At 55.0% G+C, this 24,417-nt stretch overlaps 1 protein-coding gene across 6 annotated transcripts in view; it reads right to left on the bottom strand.

Annotated features, from left to right (window-relative positions):
* Positions 1–24,417, bottom strand: part of SEZ6 (seizure related 6 homolog) — a 42,120-nt gene continuing 17,703 nt past the window's right edge. For 2 of the 6 annotated variants that reach the window (XM_037807988.1, XM_037807992.1), the window contains exons 2-17: positions 22,003–22,659; positions 21,435–21,568; positions 12,317–12,512; positions 8,174–8,359; positions 5,641–5,809; positions 5,342–5,508; positions 4,530–4,724; positions 4,153–4,291; positions 3,826–4,022; positions 3,023–3,217; positions 2,439–2,630; positions 2,135–2,332; positions 1,816–1,854; positions 1,387–1,504; positions 1,188–1,290; positions 1–1,024 (exon numbers count right to left, since the gene is read on the bottom strand). In XM_037807988.1, coding sequence (XP_037663916.1) covers positions 992–1,024; positions 1,188–1,290; positions 1,387–1,504; positions 1,816–1,854; positions 2,135–2,332; positions 2,439–2,630; positions 3,023–3,217; positions 3,826–4,022; positions 4,153–4,291; positions 4,530–4,724; positions 5,342–5,508; positions 5,641–5,809; positions 8,174–8,359; positions 12,317–12,512; positions 21,435–21,568; positions 22,003–22,659 — 2,918 coding nt within the window. In that variant the 3' untranslated portion in view covers positions 1–991. The remainder of the gene's footprint in view (positions 1,025–1,187; positions 1,291–1,386; positions 1,505–1,815; positions 1,855–2,134; positions 2,333–2,438; positions 2,631–3,022; positions 3,218–3,825; positions 4,023–4,152; positions 4,292–4,529; positions 4,725–5,341; positions 5,509–5,640; positions 5,810–8,173; positions 8,360–12,316; positions 12,513–21,434; positions 21,569–22,002; positions 22,660–24,417) is intronic. The other 4 variants (XM_037807989.1, XM_037807994.1, XM_037807991.1 and 1 more) reach the window with 4 other exon arrangements.

Genomic DNA, 24,417 nt, shown 5'->3' on the forward strand with positions numbered 1-24,417 from the left:
TTTAATAAGGAAACAACAGAAGTAAAAGATTGCTCTCTGGCTGGAGCCCGGACCCCATATAATACATTACATGTACAAAGTGGCCTGCAGCCAGCACCTGGACCTCTACCTGGGACTCTCCAATCCCCTGTTCCATGCCAAATGCCTGGGCCCCTGGACCTCTGCTCCTCCCCAGAATATGCCTGTTCACTCCCCGTATCCCAAAACACAGTGGCCAGGAGGGGAGGCTGGCAAGTGGCTGAGGTTGGAGTGAGGACTAGTGGGATGGGAAAGAGGGTGTTTGTAATGCAGTTGACATCAGAGGAAGGGCTCCCTCTCCTCAGGATGTGGGGCTTTCCTGGGAGCAGTGGGATGTCCTGCTTTGGTGTGGAGCATGAGTGCCCAGGGATGCCCAACGTGAGCTTGGGGTGGGATCCTTGAACCCTTTAGAATCCCTTAGAATTATAGCCTCCACAGGGAAGGGGCAGAAGCTTCAGAGAAGGACTAGGGCTCTCCCCCGAGGGGCTCGTGTGGGCATGCCAGGACTGCCCAGAGGCCACCCTTGAGAGAGAAGGTTTGCCCACTGGTAATGGACTGCACCTGTGAGGGGTGCCTTGGCTCAACTCCTGCCACTCTCAAGTTAACCCTGGTGCAGGGTCCTACATGCCAGAGCTGGATGGTGGTCACATGGAGAGAGGTGCACCTGGCCTGCCCGTGGATTCTGGGCTGGAGGTCCAGGCGTGAGGGAAGGTCAGGAGAAGGCTCATTCTTAATGCATGTGCTCAAGCTGTGTTCTGCCCATGGGCAGATGCCCTCTGACTTGTACCCAAGATTATGGACCCTGGTGGGCACTGCAGGCAGGGAAGGGCATAATTTGAGGAATTGGTGGTGTCTTTTCCCAGATGGTATGTACAGGAGATGGAGGGACAGTAGGAAGCCAGGAGTCCTGCTGCTGGGCTGTGATGCAGGGCTGAGCCGGCTTCCCCAGGATTCTCCCACCTAGATGGAGACTTCATATTCTCTCGTCTCCTGCAAAGGAAAGAGACTGCTGGGAGTTGGAAACTTGTATAAAGTTTGCCAGGCCATAACCCACCTTCCCAAGGAAAAGAGAAAGAGTGAGAGAGCTTGCTGGTACCTCAAGGGTACCCGACCAAGCAAACAGAGAATTGAGTCCTGGATAGGGTGCCAAGGCTGGCATGGATACTTACTCCAGTCTCGTAAGTCGGATTGTCAAATGCTGACTCCACGGTGATGCGGTCGTAGGGGCGGGGATGTGTCCGGGGTAGCTGCAGGGGGCTTTTCCCCTGAAGCCTATGGGGACAGAGATGCCTGTGAGGCAGGAGTACTGGACAGAGCTGGGCCCAGCAGCCCCCAGGTATTCAGGGCAGGAAGGGAAGCCAGGCTGACCTGGAGAAGTAGAGGTACACACTGCCCACCAGCAGCGCCATCACTACCAGTGGCAAGAAGATGGCCGCTGCAATGTGGACAGCATCCAGGGTGCTGGAGGACGCAGGCGTCTTGGCAACTGAAGGCAAGGGTGGGATTTAGGCAGAGGTCCCTGTCACCTGGAGCCCACATCCCCTTACCCCTATCCAGGGGCATCTGGCCACCAGCTCCTTCTGTGCCAGCCCACCTCACCTCAGGGCACTCAGGCTCCTGCCAGTTTATCCTGACCTAGTCTGGCCTGGCAGGGAAGGAGCTTTTTGCCCTGCTAGGCTCAGAGCTCTCTTTTTCTGCCCTCCCTCCTTGGGGAACCTGGGAATTCTCATAGCCTGGAAGCTATGAGAACCAGAGGAAGGGAGACCACTTCCCTGGCCCTAAAGGGTAGGGGCTCACCATCCAGGCTGCGGCCGCTGTAGAACCCATCCAGAGAGGCTGGAACAAGAGGGGAGGGCCAAGGGCAGTGGATGAGCCCAATGGGCCAAACCACTAAGGCAGAGAGTGTGGGTAGTGGGCTGATCATGGCAAGGGTTTGTCCAAGGAGAGCCTGACCCAGCCTTTGTCCTGGTGACACCAGGTCAGAAGGATCTGGCAGAAACTGGGGAGAGATCAAGGATAACATGAAGAGGGCCTGGGCAGGGGGTTCTGACATTGGGCATCTGCCAGAGGAGCCCTATGGGCCAGGTAGGGGTTCTTGGGAGTGGGGGGCACTCACCAGCCCTACAGATGGGTGGGGAGTCACTCCAATGCGAAGGATGCCCGGGTACACACTTGATGCTGGCCTGGCCCTTCAGTACGTAACCAGGGGCACACGAGAAGTGGACAGTGGCCCCTGCTGGATGTAGCCGCTTCTCAGGGCTGCGGGCACCATTCTCGGGAGCGCTGAGGCCATGGCATGGCTTGAGCTGTTCCACTGCAAAGCAGGCAGAGCCCGGTGAGGGTGCCAGACCCCTAGCCTCCAGGGGCAGCATCTTCTGTCTCCTTCAAGCAGCTTCCCCTCCTACCCATCTGACACTTACAGAGACATTTGGGGGCACGGTCACTCCACTTGGGGCTGCCGGCCTGGCGGTCATGGCAGGTGAGGATGGCACTACCCGTCAGCACAAAACCCTGGTCACAGATATACTGTACAGTAGCCCCCACAGGAAACTTATTGCTGGATATGAGGCGTCGGCTGTGTTCCACGTCCCCAGGGTCATGGCAGCTGGTCACTATGGGGAGGGAGGGGGTGACAGTGATGGAGGGAAGCCACCACAGAACTCAGCAAAAGCCAGTCCTCCCTGGCTATGTTCCAGGCCTGCTAACATCTTCAGCCATATGGCTCTACCCTTATTTATCTGTCCCTACCATTTTGCTGGTGTGTCCCCTCATTTGTCCCCTTCCTATCCATCAGTATCAGCAAACACTGATTAGCCATTTACCAGGAACAGAGTACTTGGCTGATAACGCTATGAAAAGGTGTTACCCCCATTATACAGAAGAGCACACTGAAGCTATGAGAGGTGAAGGAACTTCAAAGATACAAGCTAATAACAGCTGGAGTCTGGTTCAGAATCCAGGAGTGAGTCTTGGGCACGGGAGCATGGGGAACAGGTGCACTCACCTCTCTGACAGGAGGGCAGGTCCTCACTCCAGGTTAGGTCCCACTGGCACATGAGGACATTGGACCCCACAACCTGGTAGCCAGGGTAGCACTGGTAAGTGACCACGGTGCCATGTACCAGCTCAGGCTGTGATGGGCTCTTCCAGCCATTGGGGATCTCAGGCAGCTCTGGACAAGTGTCATTGCGGGGCACCTCTGGGGGCACAGGGGCAGCAAGTTGTAGGCCCTCAGCCAGCACCAAAGCCACTTTATGCCAGCCCACCAGGCCCTGAGGCCATGCAGCTCTGCCAGTTTATCCTGGGTCTAGCCTGGTCTGGGCAGACTCAGTGATTCATTCCTCTCTACTCAGGAGTCTCTCCTTGCCTGTCCCTGATGTCCCTCTGTCTCCCAGCTTTCAGGGTTATCATCTAAGCTTGGGCTTTACTTCCAAAAGAACCTTGGCCAGTTCCTCAATCCAAAGAGATGAGGCCAGATAGGAGAAATTGTCACTTTTCTAAAGATTGTCAGAAAGGCAGAAACCAACACCTTTCTTTAGTTCCTGATTTTTTGTTATGTAGTTCTTCCTGCTGCCTAAATCCCTCTTGCTACAAAGAAGACTCCCTCTCTCTTATTGAGCCCTCAGGGAAGATGAAGAACAAAGCCAACTTCTTCAGGTGATACCTGAGACTTTTGTGGGTTTCCCTTGTCAGATTAGAGCACTCAGACTCTTTGTGGCCCTGATCTCTCTGACTTTCAATGGATGGGGTCTGCACTCAGGCATCGCTTCTCTCCCAGGCAGCGGAGTGAGGTAGGGGCAAGCTCACCGAAGAAGTGGATGACAAAGCCCTGCTGGTAACCCAGCACCGAGGCCCCGGGATCTGACTGGAACTGGATGGTGACATCGGCCATGGAGGTAAAGAGCTTGAAGTGGCCACGGGGCCCTGAGTACTGGCCCAGGACCCGGGCTGTCAGGTCATCCCCATCATAGAAAGTAAGAACATCCCCTGAGCCAATGCGCAGCCTGTGGAGGAGGACCGTCAGGGCAAGGCAGGCCTGGGGGCTTCAGGATGGACTGGGCAAGAAATGTCCCCAGGCCCCCCATGGCCCCCACACCTCAGGAGTTGGCTTGGCCTGGCCCCGTGGGCACTCACACTCGGACGTCCAGCATGATGCGCTTGTCTTCCTCCACATGCACACCCCAAATGCAGTCTTGCCCACGGCCATAGGGCTCCGGCCAGTTGGGGGAGAGCACCACGCCGGCCGAGTCCGTGATCTCCCCACTGCACACGGCTGGAAGGCAGGGGAGGCCCGGGAGGCACGTCCCCTCCGCGTTCCCCCCAGTGCCATGTCCTGGGGCTGCCACCTGCCCGCAGGAGTGCCTATCCGTTGTTGGGAGCCCCCATCTCCTCAAGCGGAAGCTTGACTCACACATGTCACAGGACCCCTGTGGCCCCAAGCTCTGCAGTTGGCCCCCTGGTGCCCACCCTGCACCCTGCCCCGGCAGGCCTGTCCGCTGGTACCTACTGACCTCGGCAGGCTGGCTCTGTCTCGTTCCACTGGGGATCATGGGGATCAACACATTCGATGATAATGGAGCCCTGCTCTAGGGTGTAGCCAGGGTCACAACTGAACTCCACAGTGGTACCCACGGGATAGGAGCGTGCGCTGCTGCTGAAGTTGCCGTATTTGACAAAGGGCTCGTAGCAGTGGCCCTGTTGGAAGGCTGTACACCACAGAGCCCAGCCCAGCTTAGCCGCCGCTGGAGCAAATAAAGGGGACAACATTCTCCTGATCCCATCCCCAGGGCCTTTCTCTGCAAGTACTGATGGCTAGATGTATATCCTGGGCTTGGAGCAGGGGACAGAGTCAGCCCAGGGCATCCATTCCTATTGTGCTCAGGGGACCATCTTGATCACCATCGTATTCCCAGTGCTAAGTTTTGTGCTTAGCACACAGTAGACACTCAATAAATGTGTTTTGTTTTGTTTTTTTAACAAATGAATGTATGCATGCATGAATGGCTCTAGAAGGTCTCTTTGCAGCAGTTCTCCTTCCCTAAGGATGGGAGCCTTCTCTGCTCTTCACACTTGGGAGAATTCTTTCTCTTGGACCCGAGGGCCTGGGTCCAGGCAGAGTCTACAGCAAAAATGGGCTGGGATTCCTGGGCTGGAGAGCGGAAGGCCAGGGGCAGGAAGAGGAAGTCTAAGTACCAGGTGGACAGGGGCTGAATTGGAAGGGGTGATGGAATGGGAGCACCGAGGGGAGGGTGTTAGAGAAGAAACCCCAGGCCCAGCACCCTCCTCCCAGGTATCCGTACCCCAGTCAGGCCCAGCAGCTCACCCTCATAACGTAGGGCCATGCCTGCAGCTGCCCCGCTGCTGTCAGTGCTGAGCTCCACAAAGAAGTGTCGGCTGGAGCTGAGCAGGCCCTCAATGGGCAGGTACTCCACCTCGTAGGAATCGTACATGGGGGGGGCCTCCACGTTGTCCCCATTGCGGATGATGAGCCTGGGCCAGGAGAGTGGCATCTGGGTGGCTGGTCTCTGACCCGGGTAGGGCATGGCCTGGGGTTTGGGGACTGCCCGTTCTGCAGGGTATTATCACGTCAGGCCCTCCCTTCTCCCTGGGACTGCCCCTCACCTGTCGTCATCCTCTGCCAGGGAAACCTTCTCAAAGTGCAGGTGCAGCCGCTGGCCCTCGGGAGCCTCAAGCAGCCAGTGGCAGGTGAGGTTGTTGCTGTAGTTGCCCGGGAAGCCCGGGGAGACAATGCGGCCAGTGGTGGCATTGCGGATCACCCCACCACAGGCAGCTGCGAGAGGAATCAAGGGCTGCTGGGCCGCGCTGCTGTCTGGGTCCCAGGCTGCCTCACTGCTCTGGGCCCTGACAAGCCCTCCCTCCCCATCCCAGCTCTGAATGGGGCAGCAGGGACCTCTGCCTCCCTGCCACCTTTGCCTTCATGATCCCAAAGGTCAATCCCATACCCCTGTGGCCCTGCAGCAACAGGCACCCTGGACTCCGGAATCCTATATCCTCACCTTGCACACCCCTGGGACTGTTGGTGCGCACCTCCTTTGATTATAGATGGATCCACTGCTGCCTGGCTGAGTGGCCCTGGGTAAGTCACTTCCCCTCTCTGCTGACTCCTCTGTGAGGTCCTCCCCGATTCCCCCCAGGCTACTTTATTAAAGCCTTTTTGAGTAGATCTGCTACCTCTACCTCATGCCACTTTCCTGATTTGTTTGCTTGGCCCTTTAACTGGGACCTCCCCCTGGGGCAGGGGCTAGGTCTTTTCAGGCCTGACACAGAGTGGTTGGTTGGCGTTTGTGGAATAAGATGAGTGAATGAATGTAGAAAAGGGGATAGGACCAGATCAGGGATGACAGACACCTGGTGAGCATGCTGTCCACCCCTGAATCTTGTGCCCTCAGCAGGCATTGCTGAGCCAGGACATGGAGGCTTTATGAAATAGCTCTCTAGGCCACTGTCATTCCTGGGCTGACCCCACAGGCCCTTTCCAGCACTGGCCCCTCTAGCTGGGAGCTGTCCTCTCTTTTGAAAGACAAGCTGAGCTGCTCACCCACCCAATCAATGAGGATTGTTGGGTTACTTGGCCACAAGCTCCTGGCAGTTAAGTGTCCAGAGAAGGGGCCTCAGACAAGAGTATTGGGGCTGGTCAGGCAGCACTTTCTTCTCCTGGACACACAGTTCAGGAGCCTCCTGGCTTTCAGAGATCAGGCTGCCATGATGGTTTCACAGAACCTTTGTCTCCACATGTTCAAGGCAACAGACTATTTTAATCTAATAAATTCCTGGGGGTGGAGATGAGTTTCTTCTCTGCAGAGAGGGCAGACCCTCCTGTCTGCTTGGTCTCAGAATGGAACTGCCCTTCAAATCTGATCATGCCACATCCTTTGCTTAAAATTCTACAGTGGCTCCCTATTACCCTCAGGACAGAGTCCAAGCATGCCCTCAAAACGGCATTCAAGGCTTTTTATGAGTCCAGCCCTCTACTCAGCCTCAGCCACTTCTTAGGCACACCTCACTCATTATGCCCTCGCTCTTATCGTGCTTGTTCATCCCTCCACACCTTTGCATGTACCATTCCAGGACTCCATCCCACTTTCTCTAGCTAACTTTCCTATAATCCTTCCATGCCATCTTCTCGGGAAGCTTCTTTGCCCCTTCGCTCGTTTTGGCATTTGGATCAGCTCTCCCTCCTTTGGATTCCTGCAACACCCTGAGTTTACCCCAACACATTAAACTGTACTCGCTCAGCTCCTTGCCATTGTTCCCACTAGATGGAGCTTCTGGAGGGCAGAGACCACATCTGTCTTACTCTTCTCTGGTTGTACCTAGAACCCAGGAAGGGTTTAGAGAGTGAAATAAGATTCATAAGGCCAGGCTGCCCCTCCCACCCCAAACCAAATGCTCCATCTTTCTTCTTCCAACAAGCCCCTCTCCATCGGCAGCACCCCCAGACCTCCTGATCACCCAGGGCCGGAACCTTTCCCTCTTCCCCTTTCCCTCTTCAATGCTCCTGGAATGTCTCCCTTCCTCTCCATTCCCAAGATCACTGAGTTCAGAACCCCTTGCCTGGCTGGCCTCCCAGACTCCAGAATCTCCTTCCTCGAACCAGCCTCCCGACAACCACCTGGCTGGCTCCAAAACCTTCAGTAGCTCCCCAGCGTCTTGGTCCTGCCACTGCTCCCTTCACAAATCTCAGGCTTTTGCCAGACCTGGCTGTCTGGAGTGTCCCTAAATACCCCTTTCACCTTCCTGCCACTGTGCCACTGCCCCATGCCTTCATCACTGGAATGTCAAACCTTCAGGGCCACCTCCTCTAGGAAGTCTAAATCCCCAACTAAGTGATTGCTTCCTCTCCCTTCAGGACACTTGGTGTCTCCTCTATGGTACTTTTTACTTCTTGCTCTGGAAGCTGGTGACCTATGTGCTTTCTTCTCTCCTTTCCTAGAATTGTGGGCTCTTTGAGGGCAGCGTCCCTGTTTAATTCGGCTCTGTATACCTGTGATGCCTCCATATAGTAGGTGCTCAATAAATGCAGGTTGGATGCATGCCATTGAGGCATGTGGCTTTTCTCTGGCTTCCTTATGGAAGGCAAGGTTCAATGAAAGTGTCAGATAATACCAGAGAGCTCTCCCCTGGGGCCACTCACCAATGCAGACAGGCTCCATGGAATCCCAGAAGGGCTGGGTGGCATTGAGACAAGTAAGGAGCCTGGCTCCTTTCAACTGGTAGCCAGTAGCACAGCGGAAATGGGCACTGCCTCCTGGGTGGAGGCTGGTGACAGTCACAACTCCATAAGCTGGATGTCGGGGAAAGTGGCAGCTCAGGAGATAGGCTGTGGAGGGAGAGAGAAGGTCATAACAAAGTAGGGGGTGCTGAGCCATAGCCAAGGACAAAAGGGCTGGTCTTGTCTCTACTGCAATGAGGTGTCATTTGGGCTGAGAGAAAGTACAAGAAGTTCCAGTAAAGACTCCAATCACCTTCCTAGACTGTGTCAATGACATTTCCAGCAATCTGGGTTGGTTACTGGAACAAGCACAGAGCTGGAAGTTATGAGGCTTGGGTTTTGGTCCAATTTGTGACACTGGGCAGGTCAATTAGCCTTTTTATGTCGTAGTTTCCTCATTTGTTAAATGAGGTTTAGAATGCCAGCCTATCTACCAGGTTGTTGTGAGAACAAATGGAATTGTATTTTATTCAGCTTGGTATCCTTGGCACCCAACTGATAGTATATCTTCAAGAAAAGTTTGAATGGTGTGTAGATGTGAAAGCACTTGAAATAGTAAAAAGCTTATGCTGATGTAAAGTGTTGATAATTATTTTTTCTATAGGGAACACATGATTTATAGCAGGAAAGATTAAAGTCAACAGTAAAATCTTCCCCAACATTCACTGAGAAATGCTAAAAAGTTTGACGTCAAGGCTATGGATGTCTTTAAAAAAAAAAAAAAACAGAGTGGGGAGGCAGGGCAAGCCTTCAGGAAAATAGGGGGAGGGACTGGTTGCCCTGGGAGACCTGGTAGCTTTCGGAATTGTCATCCCAAGTATGACCAAGTGGTGGCAGCAAATTCTACAAAAACAACCTGGCAAATCCCACATTGGGACCAAGCTGGGGAGGTGGCTAAAAATGGGGGTCAGAGCTTCGGTCAGAGAGATGGGGAAGAGGCCTGGAGTGGGGGCAAGGAGAGAAGCTGAGGGAAGACTTGGGCTACAGGGTCTGCAAACCATTGGGGTGGTAGGAGGGATGGGGACGGACTAGAAGAAGAGGAACCATTCCTGGGTCTTTGGTGGCAGAGATGCACCCTTACTGATGGCTCCAGGTGGATGGGAGGAGAATTGGGGGCTTCAGTAGCCTCTATGTGCCTTTGTGTGAATAGGAAGTGGGGCCGCCTCTGAGCAAAGCAGGAGCCATAGAAACAATTTTTGTGACTCCCACCTGTCCTGGCCTTAGTTACTGTTTGTGAAATGGGGAGGATGGTTCCCACTCATCCGTGTCTCACAGGGTTCTTGAGAGAGTAACAAACGAGAGGCCAATTGTGACTGGCAGGCTGAACAGGGCAGTGTTCGGAAGTGGGCTCTGGGGTCAGACTGCCTGGATTTGAACACAAGCTCCCCCACTTGCTGTGCAACCTTGGGCAAGTTACCTAACTTCTCTGTCCCTCACTTTCCTTGTTTACCCACTCATTTTAAGTATACATCCAATGTTTGGAGGCTGAAGGAGAGGACAGATGGCACAGAACAAATACCCAACACACCAGCCTACTGTTATTGTTTACAGTCTTGATTGATAATAGTATCTTACATTGGTGTGCCTCTTCCAGCTTCTAAAATGCCTCCACCCTCTTCTGCAACATGCAGAAAATGGTTATTAGCCATTTTCAGGTGAGGAAAACAGGTTCAGAGAGAGACTTTGGGACTTGCCCTCATCACACAGCAAGTAAGTGGTAGTGTGGACACCTGCCACTCCTGACTCTAGAGCCCACTTGCTTTCCACCCTGCCTCTGCTTCTACAGGTAAGGTGGAAACCTGGGCTCAGTCAGAGAAACCCAAGAGTCACAGCCAAGCTGCCCTGCGCGGTTCTTCAGGGCAGTTACTCACAATGACCGGGGGAGGGATCCTGGGCCAGGATGGGGAAGAGAATGGGGGGCACTAAGCCCACAGTGGAGGGGGTGGTGAGAGGCCGACACCTGGCCTAGGCCAGGGGCCAGATGTCATATGCTCAGCAATGTTACTTACATCTTCCCCCTTAAGTTCTCACACAGCTCTGGGAAGGGAGGTCCCCCATTTCACAGATGAGAAAACTGGGCTGAGGTAGAGTGAGGGCAGATGAAGAAGTTCCCAGCTTCCATAGTGGGTGAACTTCCTGGGGTGAACATCCTCCTGTTGCCATGACGACCATTCCCGGGGAGCCCCACTGCAATCTGTCTAGTTATATTTTCAGTGGCATCTGTTTCTGGGGCCAAGTCCAGTGGCAGGAATGCTGGGGGTGGAGGAGGGGGCTGCGTGGCAGGGTCCTCTGCTTTCCCTCCCTGGCCGAGGCTGGGAGAGGGGAGTTGGAACCGGGCCCTGCAGACCAGGCCTTTGTGGGGCTCATCGTGACCTCCAGCAACAGCCTGGGCAGCTCTGGCAGAGGTGCGGGTACCAGGCCCCTCATCTCCCCCTCTGGCACCCTCTTTCTACAGCCCACGGAGATGCGCACGTGGGCACACGTTTCTCCTGTTCCCATCTCTGGGATCAGGGCTAATTACAGCCTATAATTAGGGGAATTACACTCATTAAGGAAAGAGCTGATCATTGACAAAAACTGGGCTGAAAAGGGAGGGCTTCTGGGAACTGAAAAGGAGACAGGACTGGGCTGTCTCTCCCAGCCTGGCCTGGGGGTCTGCTCCCCCTTGCTGGGACTCCAACTCTCTGCCTTTCAGCCACCTTTGTCTGGCCCAGCAGAGAGGAGGTCCAGGGTTTTATGCAAAGGAATTCGCAGCAAGAGAGAAGGTTACTGTGGCATAAAATTATGCCCACCGCCAGGGAGGATTGATGAGCCCTTAGAGAGGCTGGCCGGGGCTGCCCAGACGCTCACCCCTGCCTCAGCTGGCCCCTTGTCCCTGCCAAGCCCCTGTCCAGCCCCTGCCTGCCGCTGGGCTCCCTCCAGCTTGGGTGAAGAGGCCAGGAGGGGGCCAACGCACTTTATCTGGGGTTCCAAGCAAGCATTCAGGGTCCCCAGAGGAGTGCCTGTCCTCCCTCCTGGCTGTCCTTCCCCCCTCCCCAGCCACCACAGAGGCTGGGGAAGTGGTCCATGACAATGAAGGACAATCCTGTAATTGTTTACACCAATTATTTCTCCATTAGTATTTGGCAATCTGAACTGGCTTAACCTGTGGCAGCTTGCAAGGCAATCAAGATGACTGTGCCCCACAGGGTGAGGGTTGGGGATGGGGGTAGGAGAGGGCTGAGGGGAGAAAGCAGAGCCCAGATCCCAGGCTCTCTTTCCCTCCCTTCCCATCTGCCAGTCATTTAATACTAGTTTCCTTGATGGGGCATGTGCTAAGCACTTGACAGGCACCATTTTGTTTAATCCTCACCATGACTTAGTGGGGTAGATGTTGTGGTCTCAGCTTATAGTAGAAGAAAAAGATAGAGTGATCAAATGACCTTTCCAAAGTCAACAGCCAGTGAGGAAGATTCATCTTCTGAGTCTGTGATTTTCCCAGAACATCATGCTACTCCTCTCTTTCCACTGGTGTTCTAAGTAGCTGACCGGGGCATAGGCCATGTCCAGTGTGGGCAAGGCAGTTCGGAAAGGCCAGCCTGGCAGCTAAGGACCTCCAGATGGGCTTGGTCAAGACTCTTTGACCTTGACCCTCTTGCATTTGGGGAGAGGGCTTCTATTTTTGTTGCCTGTGAAAGTGTCTGCCTCCCCCTCAGATTCTAAACCTGTTGAAGGCAAGACCTTGGCTGGTTCATCTTGATACTGCCAATGTCCAGCACAGGCCTGGCAAAGAGCAGATGCCTAGGGAAAGAAGGAATGAGTGAGTGGCAGTGGGCATCCCTGGGGGGGCTACCTGATCCTGGTCACTCCCTCTTCAAGACCGGCTGTCTGCAGGGTGGGTGGTGGAAGGAATGCCCTGGAGGTGTCAGATGAGTAAAACCCACCTCTAGTTATACAGAGCTTCACTGGACCCCTGATCTGTATGTTACTAGCCCCTCCCTGTTTCACCCCAGAGTGTAACACACCAGAGACCTCCAGGAGTGCAGCCAGTCTGGGCTAACTCCTGCCTCAGCTGCCCAGGCCTACCTTGATAGTGGAAATGAAAGGTGCCAGGCCCGGCAGGTGGCGGGAGGCTTTGGAACCTCAGGGCTGCTTGGTGGGTGGAGCTACGGATGACCTGGCCCCGCCGCAGGAAAGACTGGTTGGCCAGGGGCAGTGGCTCCGGCCCTCCCAGGCCCTCCACGGTCACCAGCTCCCCCTCCAGGAGGCTGATGTTCTGGACCTGCCGGTGGAGTAGAGAGAAGAATGGAGAGCAGTCAGACTTCTTCCTGGAACCTCATGGCCAGCTGGGCTGCCTCCTTGTCCCTTGAGCACCAGAGCCCCCAGGCCCCGAGCTTCAGTGCAGGAGGAGCTCAGATTGCCTTCCCCACAACTCTGTGAGATGCAAACTGAAGCTGAGACATTAAGTAAAATTTTCAAGTTCATAAAGATTATTAGCAGAACTGGAATATGTCAACAGGTCTCTCTGTCTCCAAAGCTTTTCAACTACATCAGCTGCTTCCTGTCCCTTCCCCTCCCTGGACTCAGTTTTCTCACCTGTAAGGTGGGGATGGGGTAGGTGTGCTGACCTGGATGGTGTCTGAGGGCCTGGCCAACAATGTGAGGGCCACAGCATCAGTCCCCTGTGCCCAGCTGCCCCGAGACATCCCTTGTTGGATGACTTACAGGCACCTCACACTCTACCTGCTCATACTGAACCAACGTCTTCCCCCAACCAGCAGCTCCTCTGGTTCCCCATCTCAGGGAATGATGCAGTTGAGTGCCCGAGTCAGACACTGGCTTCTTCTCTTCTCCCTCATACCCCACATCCAGTCACTCATTTAGTCTTGTCAATTGAATCTCAAATCCATTCATTGCACTCCATCCCCACTGACACTTCCCCAGTTCACCCCGTTATTGCTCACCTAGATCACCTTGGCTTCCTGGCCGGCCCCCGCCTATAGGGCTTAACCCATTCCTTGCCACGCATCAATATTCTCTGAACCGCAGTTAGTTAATAGTGCTGATCAATGTTGCTGATCAAACCTGTTGCTGATCATGTTATTTTCTTGTTTAATCTTCCAGCAGCTCCCCATGGAGCTCATGGATCCAGTATGATCTAGTCTAAACTCCTTTCTGTGGTCCTGAAGGGCCTGCTCAACCAAGCCACTGCTGACCACTAAGCCTGGCCTTACACCATGGCCCTCCCCATGCCCAGCCATGCTTCTCTTCTCTTGCTCTTCTCTGAGCCTCTTTCATGACCTCCTTCCCTCTGGCTGTCACAGGCCCCTCTGTCATCACCCCAACATCAAGCCCTCAAACCCTGGAGAATCCTGGGCTCCTTGTCTCCCTTCAGTCAAACCAAGACTAGGCAGCAACAGGCTCTGCCTAGAGGGAAGTGTCCGTGTGGCCTAGCAGAAGGAGCACTGGATTGGGAGCTCATAGATCTGGGACCTCATCCCAACCATGTGAACTTGGTCAAGTACACTGACCATCTGAGCTTCAGTAGCATATAGAGCCTCGCTGCTCAGAAGGTGGGCCCTGGGCCAGCAGCATCAGCATTGCTTGGGAGCTTGTTAGAAATACAGAATCTCAGCCTCCTACCCCCTCAGACCTACTAAATTATGATCTACATCTTTATCAGACACTGTGCTAACTGAGAAGAACTGATCTCCATCGTCTCCAAGGTCCCTAACATGTTACTCCTAGACTAGGCCTTCAAGGGTTAACCACCTGGGCTGGTTAAATGGCATCCAGTGAGTCACCAAATCCTTCCCAGTCTTATTGCAGACATCTTTCCAGTTGGCTCCTCTTCCCCATCTCTTTGTTGCAGTCGGGGCTCTGATTGCTCCTGCCCATCGTTTCTCACCTGGAGAATGGACTTCTGACCATCTCTTTCTCACTCCTTTTGTCCCCAGCTCATCTCTGGGTCTCTGGTTGCCTCAGATTGGATCATATCTTCCCCTGACCAAACCCTGCTGGTGACTTGATTGCCCAGAGGATAAGGTCCAAACTTCTCAGCTTAGAGTGGTCCCAGTGCCTTTGCCAACTTCATTTACCTGCAGCCTCAGGCCACCCCTTACTTCTACCCCTCTGGGCATTTGCAGATGTGGGACCCAGCACAGGGAATGCCTCCCCTTCTTTCTTTCCTGGTGAAGCTGGTCATCCTTTTAGACCTCAGGGCCACCATCCTCTGCCTCCCAGGCCATGCCAGTCAATCCCTCTGCTTCAGGCTCTCCCCACCTGTCTTCTACCCATCTCTGCATTAAAGCCCAGGTGGCATTTTGTGTCACGGCACCCTCTTCACTGGCCAGTATCAGTAAAGATGTGTGGAGAGTGAACAAGTGGGCCCCTGGAAGTTGTCCCTCACCAGTTTCCTGTGAGCTGAGTAGCCCAGAAGATGCCGAGTCTTGAGTCTAGCCAGGTGCAGGGAGTCAGCCCCCTGTCAGGCTCTGGGCTCCTCAGACTGCGGGTGCTGAGAATGGATGTGCCACTGGGGACTCCAACGAGGGCAGCTGGGCAGGGAGGGGTCCCTACCCCTGCCAGGGAAGTAAGACCTGCTGGGTCTTAGGGGGCAAAGAGAAGGCTCACAGCAGGGTGCTGGGGGCAGAAGCATCTTCTCTCCTCCCTGCCCGGGCATGTGGGGGTGGAGGCTGCCCGACCATCTGCCGGGGACATTCCTCAGGGGATTCCTGCAGCAGGCGGCGGCTGGATGAGGTCCCTTCAAACTTGGAGATTCTGTGATTCTAGAGTTGGGAAAACAAGACTCACACACGTGGAATCTGTAATTACCGAGAGATGCTAGGCAGCATGTAATTCTGCCTTAAGTGGCACTGAATGCGTGTGGCAGGAATCCGTGAGGGGGAGCTGAGGGGTTGGAGGCTCAGGGAAAGTGCATGGAGCAGGTGGGGTCTAAAAGTGCCTTGGAGGGGGCTGGGGGGCGGGAAGGAAAGATGTTCACTGCAGGGAAAGGACAAAAGCAAAGGCAGGGAGGTAGGAATTAACTTGATATTTTCTTTCTAGCTCTCCGTATACACCTTCTTCACCTCTAGCTTCCAGCACTGGGATCAGAGGGCAGCTGGGCAACAGCAGCCCGGATAATTACCACCCACAGAGTCCTGGGAATGCATCAGGCCTTGCACTAGGTGCCTCACGCAGGTGCTTTCACCCTAGGAAATTCTGTAAGGTGGCTGGTGCAATCCCCACAAGTAAACAGAAGCTCAGAGAGGCGAGGGAGCTTGCAGATGTAAATAGCAGAGTCTTGCCTTGCAGGAAGGAAAGGCAGCTCCCTCCTCTCCTAACTCTTGGAGGTGTCACCTGCAGAAACAGACTTCTAGACATCTTTATTCCCGGGTACAGGGTTGGGATAAAAGAGTGGAATGGAGTGGGCCAGAGTCATTCCGGGCCCCTGTTCAGTCACAGGCTGTCCAGGCAGCTCTGTTCCCCCAGGTTTCAAGTACCCACTTGCGGGCCTGCTGCAGTGGCTGGAATGTAATTTGTCACTTGTCTAAGGTCTAGGTCTGACAGGGGCCAGTCAGGGCCGAGTGTTGGACCAGGGGGTGATGTAGTCTTGATGCAATTTTCAGGTGTCTGAAGAGCTTGGGAGACAGATTGAAATGTCAGCTCTGCTCATGAGGACTGTCTTCCCACACCCAGAGCCAAAGGCAGAAGGGGACCCATGAAAGGGGGGCAGGCAGGAGGAACACAGCCACAGAGGGACCTGAAAGCATTTCCCGCAGGACCCTGGGCTGTCTAACACTGTCCTGCTTCCACAGACCATGGGGTCATTTCGAAGAAGGAAATAGAGCCAACTTGGGTGGCTGGCTCCTTCCTGGATGGGATTTGGGGAGGGGGCAGGTTGCTCTCTGCCTCCCTCAGCACATGAGCCCACTCCCCAGAGATGCTGGCCACAGCCCCTACTCACCTGCATGTGTACCCTGGCATAGGCCCCCTTGCAGGCACCCAGCCTGGTGCACGCTTGTCCTCACCGACATGCACTCCCTCACGCCAACAGTGGTATAACCACAATCTTCCCCACAAGGTCTGTAGCAGTTTTCAAAGCTCTTTCATGCCCATTATCCTCTCAGATCTCACAAAACCCCAATAAGGGAAGCAGAGCAGCCTGTGTTTACCTCCACGTTATAGATAAGGGAACCTTGCAGAGAAGTTGAGAGACCTCCCTTTGGGTCACACAGTAAGTCCAGGGCAGAGCCAGCACCCCAGGCCCGGGTTCCCAATTCCTGGTCCAGTGCTGTCTTTATGCACAGTACCCTGGGTTCCCCCCAGGACTGGGAGGGTTCCAGGTGGGTGTCCTACAGGCCTGGGTCAGGTGGGGCTGGGTTGAGGAAGGGGCCTTGGGTGGAGCCCAGATAGGCACCTGTCTCTGCCCAGAACTCCTTCTCTGGGCTTGCCCCATGCCCCATTCATGCCCACCTCCTGGGCCAGTGGAAGGACAGGGCTTCTTAGTTCTGAGATCACATCCCAGCTCTATCAGCAACTAGCAGAGGAGCCTTGGGCAAATCACATGACCTCTCCGAGCCCTAATTTCATCTGTGAAATAGGAAAATCCATACCCCCTTCTTGGGGTTGCAAGGATTAAATAAGATCCTGCCTGTAAGGCTGCACGCACAGGTTCTGGTACCCAGAGGGGCACAGCATTAGCTTCCTCTTTCCCTTTCTTAAGACCTGGGCCCCACCCTAATAAAACCTGGGCCTTGGCCACAGTGACAGCTGGCTGTGGGCCCAGTTCACCTTCAGGTCTGCCCAGGGCTCTGCCTGGAAGGCACCGTATCTGGGAGCCATCTTCACCTGGGCCCAGGCTCTTCGGGGTCTGAGGAGTCACTGCTCAGTCTGGCCTATGAGGGGGCTTCTTGGGCCCAGGAAAGGAGCCATACACATAGGGACAGGCTCAGAGGGTCTTTCTGCATCATCTGATTCAACTTCCTTCTTTTACAGAGAGGGAAACTGAGGCCCAGAGAAGGCCAGGGGTTTAGCTAGTCACTAGGAGGTAGGCTACAGAGCCAGGGCTGGAACCCCAATCTTCCATGACTGGGGAGGTTGCCCAGAAATCCCCCTCCACCAACCCACTACCCTACTTCAGATCTGGTCCTGATCTGACTTAACAGTGCAAGGTGTTCCATTATCAAACTGGCATCCAGCCTTGCATGGGTGAAATGTGTGCCATCAGGGCCACCTGGAGCATGAAGGCAGGGGCTGTGGGCAGCTGTGCCCAGGCTCCAGATGGAACGGAGAGCAGCCAAGCAAAGGTGGAGGCTGGCAGTGGAAGGTTCTTGGAATGCCACATTCAGTGAGAGGCAAGCCCCAGGCCCAGAAAGCCCCAGAGCCCTCAGGGGGTGATTGGCTGCCTGGGGAGGGGGTAGGACCCACATGGGCCATGGGACTCATGCACACTCATCCTGAAGGGGGGGGGGGGTCTCTGGATCTTTCAGGAAAAGGCCTACCCAATGGCCAACCCCTGGCCAAAGTAGACAAGTCTTGTCCATCATGGAGGGCTTGACCTGGCCTCCTCCCTGTGGCTGCTCAGCCCCTCAGCCTCAGAGGGCACAAACAGTTGCAGCGCCAAGAAAGGAGGTAGGAGGGAGGGGATGAAGCATGCAAAGAGGGTCTCTGGTCCAAACCCTGGGGAGCTGGATTTTTAGGGATTCTGGCACTCTGAGGCCACTCCTCACCAACAGGGAATTGGAAGGGTCTTGCCCCATGCCCCAGACTCCAGCAAGGGTTGTGTTCCTATGGCAAGTGCTCAACATGGGGTAGGGCTGACCTGCTCAGGGGTGTGATCTGCGGGTCCTTAAAACAACCCTCTCCTCCCATAGCTCTTCTCGTCCTCCTTACCCAGAGGCCTCCAGCACTTCACCAGTGCCCAGTAGGGTCTGGCCCACCTGCCAGGGGGTAGAAGGCCTCTACTCTCAGGCCTGGCCTCTGGCAGGAGTGTGCAATGAAGTCACATTCCCCAAACAGCCAGGGCAGCCTTCAAGGGCCCAGGCTTGGCTGCTGGCTCCTCACCCTTCAGGCCTCAGAGCAGGAACCATCACCTCTAAGGGGTCTGCCCTGTCCCCCAGGCCACTGGGGCCTGCCCTGCTCTGAGTGCCCACAGCCCCCTGTGCTTCCTACCCCGTCCCCAGCAGCACTGAGCTTTCTGTGGCCATTTATGATTACTGTCTCTCCCACTAGCTGGGAAAGTTCTGTGTCCCCAGTGCCCTGTATAGTGCTTGGCACCCAGTAAGTGCTCAATTTATGTGTGCAGAATGAAAAACATTAGGGAACTAGGCAATTCCCTTTCTTTGCCTGGTCCTCAGAGTTTTGTTTTGTTTTGCTTTTAACTATCCAATTGGTACTTGCCTATAGTGTCAGGAACTCTTCAGGTCCCATGGCCTGTGTGGTGTGGCCAGGAAGCCTGGGTGGGGTGGAGGTTGCTGGAAGCAGCTCGTGAAGAAGAACCTTAAGTCCTGCTTCAGCCCTGGCTCCTCCTCCAACTCGGGCGCTGACCCAGCTCTGGCCACTCTGTCCCCCATGCTCCCCTCTCCCCATGGCCTTGGACCCTAACCCAGGTCATCAGGGCTGACAGGATCCCCAAGGACCCTGCCCCACGATCCCGGGGTGGAGGGCGCGGCCAGTATCCACTGCCACGTTTCCAACAATCCAGGGCTGTGGCAGGTCTTCATCTCAAGGTTGCCTGGTAACGGCTTCTGCATTCTGATGAAAAAAACGTGGCAGCGCCAGACAACAGACCCAGGGCTTTCATGAGGGGTTAGACGTTCAGGGTGGGGCCTGGGCCTGGGCCAGGGCAGGGGCAGGCAGAGCCAGCATCTTGCCCCCTTGAGGCTGGGTACCAGGGCTAGACCCAGCCTGGCCCTGTGGACTTCCATGGGGGTGGTAGGCTTGGGGGCCGGCAAGGACTCAGCCCGGGCCTGCAGGGGGGCACGCAGCCTGGCATCATCTGGCCCTGCCCACCCCCCCTTCCCCACACCTGCAGCTCGTGCCTTCCACCCGGTGAGCCACAGCCGGTGCCACCTCTCATTAGGTGATGATTTTACATTAATTACCTTAATTAAGCAGCTCTGAGTGCTAATGGCTTGGGAGGGGGTGGCTGTTCCTAATTACCCTCCCAGTCAGCCCAGAGTGAGGGGCACAGGGCTTGGCAGAGCAGGAGCAAACAGTTGCAGATAGAAGGGGAGAGGCCCACAGGGGTGAGAGGGGGCTGGAGCAGGTCACCCCTCCACAGGGCCTGGCTCAGAGACCTCCAGATCTGCTGGGAGTGACAGCCTCAGAGGGGAGGGCTGGAGCCACTGCCCCAGGACAGGTGTAGTTGGCTCCCGGGCCACACCCAGGGGAATGGGGGAGTTAGGGTGGATGGGCAGCAGGTCAGGGACGTGGGGACATGGCAGTGCTGCCCTGCTCCCTGGACTCCTCCTCTGCCCTCTTCCCTGTGGCTCCAAGATCACCTGCCTGATTCCATCAACTGGGCTGAATGTATCTTTCTTCCCCAGCCCCGTTCAGCCTCTAAGATCCAGGTCAAATGTCACTTTCCTTCTCTCCTTCCTTCCTCCCTCCCTCCCTTCCTTTGTCCAGTCATTCAGTCAGTACATAGAGGACCCACCCTGGACCCTGTACTCCAAGGTACCCCTCAAGGAGCTCACAGTCTATCTGAGGAGCTGTACAGCTATAAACAGACTGATGGAAGGCAGTGTGATAAAAGCCAGGATGGGGGATGCCCCCAGCTTTGGGGATCAGGAGAAGATTCCCAGGAAAGTGATGCTGGGGGTGAGTCCTAAGGGAGGGGCTGGTGGGATTACTGTTCCAGGCAGAGGGAACAGCATGTGCAGTTGGGCTTGTGCTGAACTGGCCTGGCCCATGCGGTTAGCTGCAATCTGTTCGGTGCATGGGGGAATGGAGAACAAAGGAGGAGAGGCTAGAGGTGAGCCGGGGGGCATGAGTGGGGCCCAGTGGTCCTGGCCTTGATCCAGAGGCTTGAGAAGCAGGATCAATTTCATTTGAAAAATGACTCCAGGGGAGGTGAAGGAGGGAAGTAGGTAGCAAGTATGGCAGGGGCCTGGGGGTGGCAGTTGACCAGTGAGAAAGCCACTGCAGTCCCCTGGGGGAGGGATGATACATACGGGACCATGTGGTGGCTTTGGGGTTGGAGGGAGGGAAGCAGGCAGACCCAAGAGCTTTGAGGACTATCATGGTGACAGAACTTGGGGATGAGCTGATGAGACTGGGGGGGAGGGGGAGAGAGAAGGGCCAATGTGGCCCCTCGTTGCACAACTCCTGGGGCACCATCCACCCTACACCAGGGTGGCCCTGCTCCAAGGTTTCTGACTGGCTGGGAGTGGGATGGTGAGCAGGCTTGGAATAGGAGGAAGATGTGGGTTTGGGGCACCTCGAGGTCAAGGAGTCTTTGGGACATCCATGAGGATCTGTAGGCTTTGACCTTGGGATTAAGAGGGAGTCTGAGCTGGAGTTAGGGGTGTGAGAGTAGCCAACAGACAGATGCCACCATGGAACGGGTGAGATAGCCCAGGGAAGCTGGGGCTGAGGGCAACGTGCCAGTGCCATGGCCACTGTTGCCTGACGGTCTGACTCTCCCACTAGACTGTCACCATGATGCTGCTGCCTTGTCTCTCTTCCCCACATTTGTATCCCAGCAGCCATCACAGGGCCTGGCCCAGAGCAACTGCTCAGAATATTTGCTAAAGGAATGAATGAGTGAATAAATGAGTGAATGAATGGCTTTGTGGCTCTTTTAGGCCCCACCAGGCAGCCCTGCATTCTCTCCACTCAGCCGCTTAGATTGAGACATAGAGTTTGCACTCACCCCATCCCCAACCCATCCAAGGCTAGAGCCACCTCCCAGGTTCTCCTAAGCCCCTAATCAGAAACCCAGGGGAAGAGGGTGGGCACCCCCTGCCCCTCCCACTGCCCCTCTCAGCCTAGGGCTGAGTGGGAGCAGTGGCCCTCTCCACTGTCTGTAAAACAGGTGGAATCTCACCAAGTTTTAGGTACATCTCCCAGCCCTGGCCCCAGGCCCCCTATCCAATTGATGACAGATGCCCCTGAGCATCCTTACTTTCCCACTCGCTGGTGCCTTGCTGGGAAAGATAATGCACTAGGCCCAGCTTTGCTAGATCCTGGCTACTCCACTCACCTTGATTTCCACACCATAGCCCGGGTAGACGGAGATGTAGTAGAAACAGTCCAGGCCAACCTCGGGAGATGAGCTGGGGGCCGTGGGGGAGTCCAGGGAACCCTCTGAGCCTGAGAAATTCCAGCTACAAGGGCCTGGGAGGCAGGAGGAGACACAAGGCTGAGTAAGGTGGGTCCAAGTAAGGCTGATTCGTGGGGGGGGGGGGGGGTGAAGCCCTCGTCTTGGGATATTGTTTCCTCTATTTAAAGAAAGGAACTACCTTTTATTGAGCATCTACTATGTGCAGTCTAAACTCTCACAATAGCTCAGCTAGGTAAGTTTTTAATCTCTGTTTTACAGATGAGGCTCAGAGAGGTTAAATAAAATTCCTAGGGGCATGCTGTAGTTGGCAGAATCAGGATTCAAGCCAGGGTCTATCTGGTTCCAATCTATGTGCCTCCTGTAAACTTGTTCTTGCTGCCAAAGGGCAGGGCAAGCTGACATGGTGTCAATGACAGAGGACTGTAGGGGCCCCACAGCTCCCCACTCCATGCCCCTTTCCAGATGTGGAGGCCAGCAAGTGACTGACCTGTCGGCTGGGCTGTGGTGATGGTAGTGGTGATGATAGTGGTGGTGGTAGTGGGCTCCTCGTCATCCCCTGAAGCCGGGGAGGTGGCAGTGGTACCCTCCATCCCAAGCCCTGTGGTCTGGGACATGACCTCCGGAGCCCATGGCCTGCCCCTGTCACCAGGACCCTCTTGGGTTGGAGTCCATGCCCTGCTAGGAGGTGTGGTGCTGGGCCTCTCCCCGGGGCCTGGGGTAGGCACTGCCAGGCTGGGCCCTGGAGGTAGGGGGGCTGTCATATGAAGACCAGGGGGCTCTGATTCCAGGCTCCAGGGGCCCTTCCTGGACGGGGGCTGAGTGGGCGCTGCGGCCATGGCCGGAGTAGGGCTGGTGAAGACTGGGCGGCTGTCCTGGTTGGCCAGGCGGGCGAGGGGGCTTGGGGTGAAGGGCTCGGGTGGGTCAGGCTGGAAGGGCAGTGCTGGCTTAAGCTCCTCCTCACTCCTCTCCAGCCCCTCTTGTAGGAATTCCTCCAGCAGCGGGTGGTGGTTGAGCAGCTTCAGGGTGGGGGCCGTTGTGACAAAGTGAACAGCTTGTTCTGGCTGCTCAGGTGTGGGAGCTGCTGTCAGCTCATCGTCGCCCAGGGCCTGCCCTTCCCCCATGGTTGGGGCCTCCGAGGAGAGTCCTGGAAAAATAACAGATGATCAGGTTTCCCCCCAGCCCCACAGTGAGCAGGGTCTGGGGACAGCCAACCCTCTTTTGACAGAAAGCCTTGGGGAGTGCTCACTATTGACAATCACGGAGCTACAGAATTTTAGAGACCTCAGTGAGGTGATGTCATGCACTTCGAGGCTGGCACATGATGAGGTCTCCTTTCTAATCCACACACCAGAGGCAGACATTGCTAACAGACCATTGCACTATTTTCTGCTATTCTCAAGATTCAGCCTCAGAATCCTTCTCAACTCCAGGCAGACATGGCCAATACCTCAGACTGACAGGACAAATAAATAATTATGCCATCTCTGGTGTAGCTCAAAAGCCTTATTTTATTGATGAAGAAACAGGCCTGAGAAAGGAAGTGAGTTGCTCAGTCACACCTGCCAGTCATGCTCTGAGGAACTGAGGATGAGAACCTTACTTAGTGAGGGTGCCACCCCTGCCAGAGTTCCTTTTCTACTGGAGCATTCAGGGAATTCAAGTTCATTTTCTGTTCTCAGTGAATTTGCTGGTCAAGAGCCTCAGTGAAATGCTTCATGTATTTGAGATTTTATTTCAGAATCCCTTATGTGTACGTGACTTTGTTAGAGTCCTCTTATGTCCCATTTCTCTTGTTTCTCAGAAAATCACTCCTTCCTCCCTCCCTTCCTCCCTCCCTCCCTCCCTTCCTTCCTTCCTTCCTCTCTCCCCATGCCCCTCTCTCTTTCCTTTTTAGGATTAACTGAGATAATATCATTTTCCTTCCCCATGATATGATCCCTGAATTCCCTTTATCTTTCTTGGGACACTAGTCAGGGCCCATCTAGGGCAGAGTCTAAAGCAGGTGCCACAGACACATGTGAGTCATCCTACCCACCCCACCCCACCCCACCCATGGCAAACATTGCTAATTGACTTTGGCTCCTTCATGATGAGGCCACATGAGACCTCAGAATCCTCCTCAACACAGCTAGCCAGGCAGCCGCTACCAATGGATTAGATGGACTGTGGAAGATGAAACTTAATTTGCTCTCTTTGATCTGAGGTATAGATTGCTCTGCTATGATTTTGTTGACTTTTTCAGCTATGTTGCAATCTGTGCAGAGATGATGCCTCTTCTGCCTGTTGTCCACTGGGTTCCCCAGATCCTTAACTGCCAGGGAAAGGTCAGTGGACTCTGGCTTCAGTCTCAGATCATACAGAATTTTTCTGAGAAGACCGGCAGGATATTCCTGATCCTTACAGCTCTCAAAATGGCTGCACAATAACTTGAAGGGAACCAGCCAGGGTGAGATAACAGAGTTTGCAAGGAGAAGGTCGGTTCCTCTGCATTTCTGGTGATGGGGCTGTCATTCCATGGGCTCACATCCACCCCTTGGATTGGCAGGCGTGAGGAAGCGGCAGATGGCCTACATTCTGTTCAGGAGACCATGGCAGCTCTAATGTGTCAGACAAATGGAAGGAGGGAGGAAATTGGGGAGGGGGCGAGTGGGTACAGGTTGGAGCACTCTCTGTTCCTCTGAAAAACCAAGACCCTGTCCTAAGATGCCCACTGAAGCAGCCCATCTGTGCTCTGGTGTTCTGTGCCCAGCACTGACCACACAGTGCCCAACTGGATGCCTGGCTAGGCCCATGCCACCCGGAGCAGATGATCCACCTGTGCCCTGGATCTTTCATCTGAGTCAGTAACAGAGGGTCCAGCCAGTGCCCATGATATACCAGGTCAGGGCTGCTCTCATACCCC

Source organism: Choloepus didactylus, chromosome 18 (genome assembly GCF_015220235.1).
Source record: "Choloepus didactylus isolate mChoDid1 chromosome 18, mChoDid1.pri, whole genome shotgun sequence".
Taxonomy (NCBI): Eukaryota; Metazoa; Chordata; class Mammalia; order Pilosa; family Megalonychidae; genus Choloepus; species Choloepus didactylus.